Below are 362 nucleotides of genomic sequence, written 5' to 3'. Positions count from 1 at the left end.
CAGTTGTTGAATATGCAGTGGTTGCTGCTGCGGCACTTGCTGCTGAAGTTGCATCATTTGCTGCTGCTCGCGTATCTGCTGCTGTTGCTGTTGCTGTTGCTGCTGCAGTAGTTGCTGCTGCTGCAGCAGTTGTTGCTGCTGCTGCTGCTGCTGCTGCTGCTGCTGCTGCTGCTCTGTTGTCTGTGTCTCCGCCAGCTCAATCATTTGCAGCTGTCTATGAATCTCATCCAGCAGCTGCAGCTCTTTATCAACCTCACACTGCTGCTGCTGCTGCTGCTGCTGCAGTTGCTGCTGCTGCAGTTGCTGCAGTGGCGTTTGCTGCTGCTGCAGCTGCTGCAACGGCACCTGCTGCTGCTGCAGCT

At 56.1% G+C, this 362-nt stretch overlaps 1 protein-coding gene across 1 annotated transcript in view; it reads right to left on the bottom strand.

The window, feature by feature from the left end:
• The window catches only part of EMH_0044300 (uncharacterized protein), a gene marked incomplete at both ends in the record, with an annotated part of 1,656 nt that overhangs the window by 183 nt on the left and 1,111 nt on the right, over positions 1–362 (bottom strand). The window contains one exon of the mRNA XM_013495946.1: positions 3–362. Within this exon, the coding sequence (XP_013351400.1) occupies positions 3–362 (360 nt within the window). The remainder of the gene's footprint in view (positions 1–2) is intronic.

Source organism: Eimeria mitis, genomic scaffold (genome assembly GCF_000499745.2).
Source record: "Eimeria mitis Houghton genomic scaffold, Emh_scaff1833, whole genome shotgun sequence".
NCBI classification, from domain to species: domain Eukaryota; phylum Apicomplexa; class Conoidasida; order Eucoccidiorida; family Eimeriidae; genus Eimeria; species Eimeria mitis.
The sequence above is the reverse complement of the archived record's forward strand: the minus strand, read 5'-3'. Positions and strand labels throughout refer to the sequence as shown.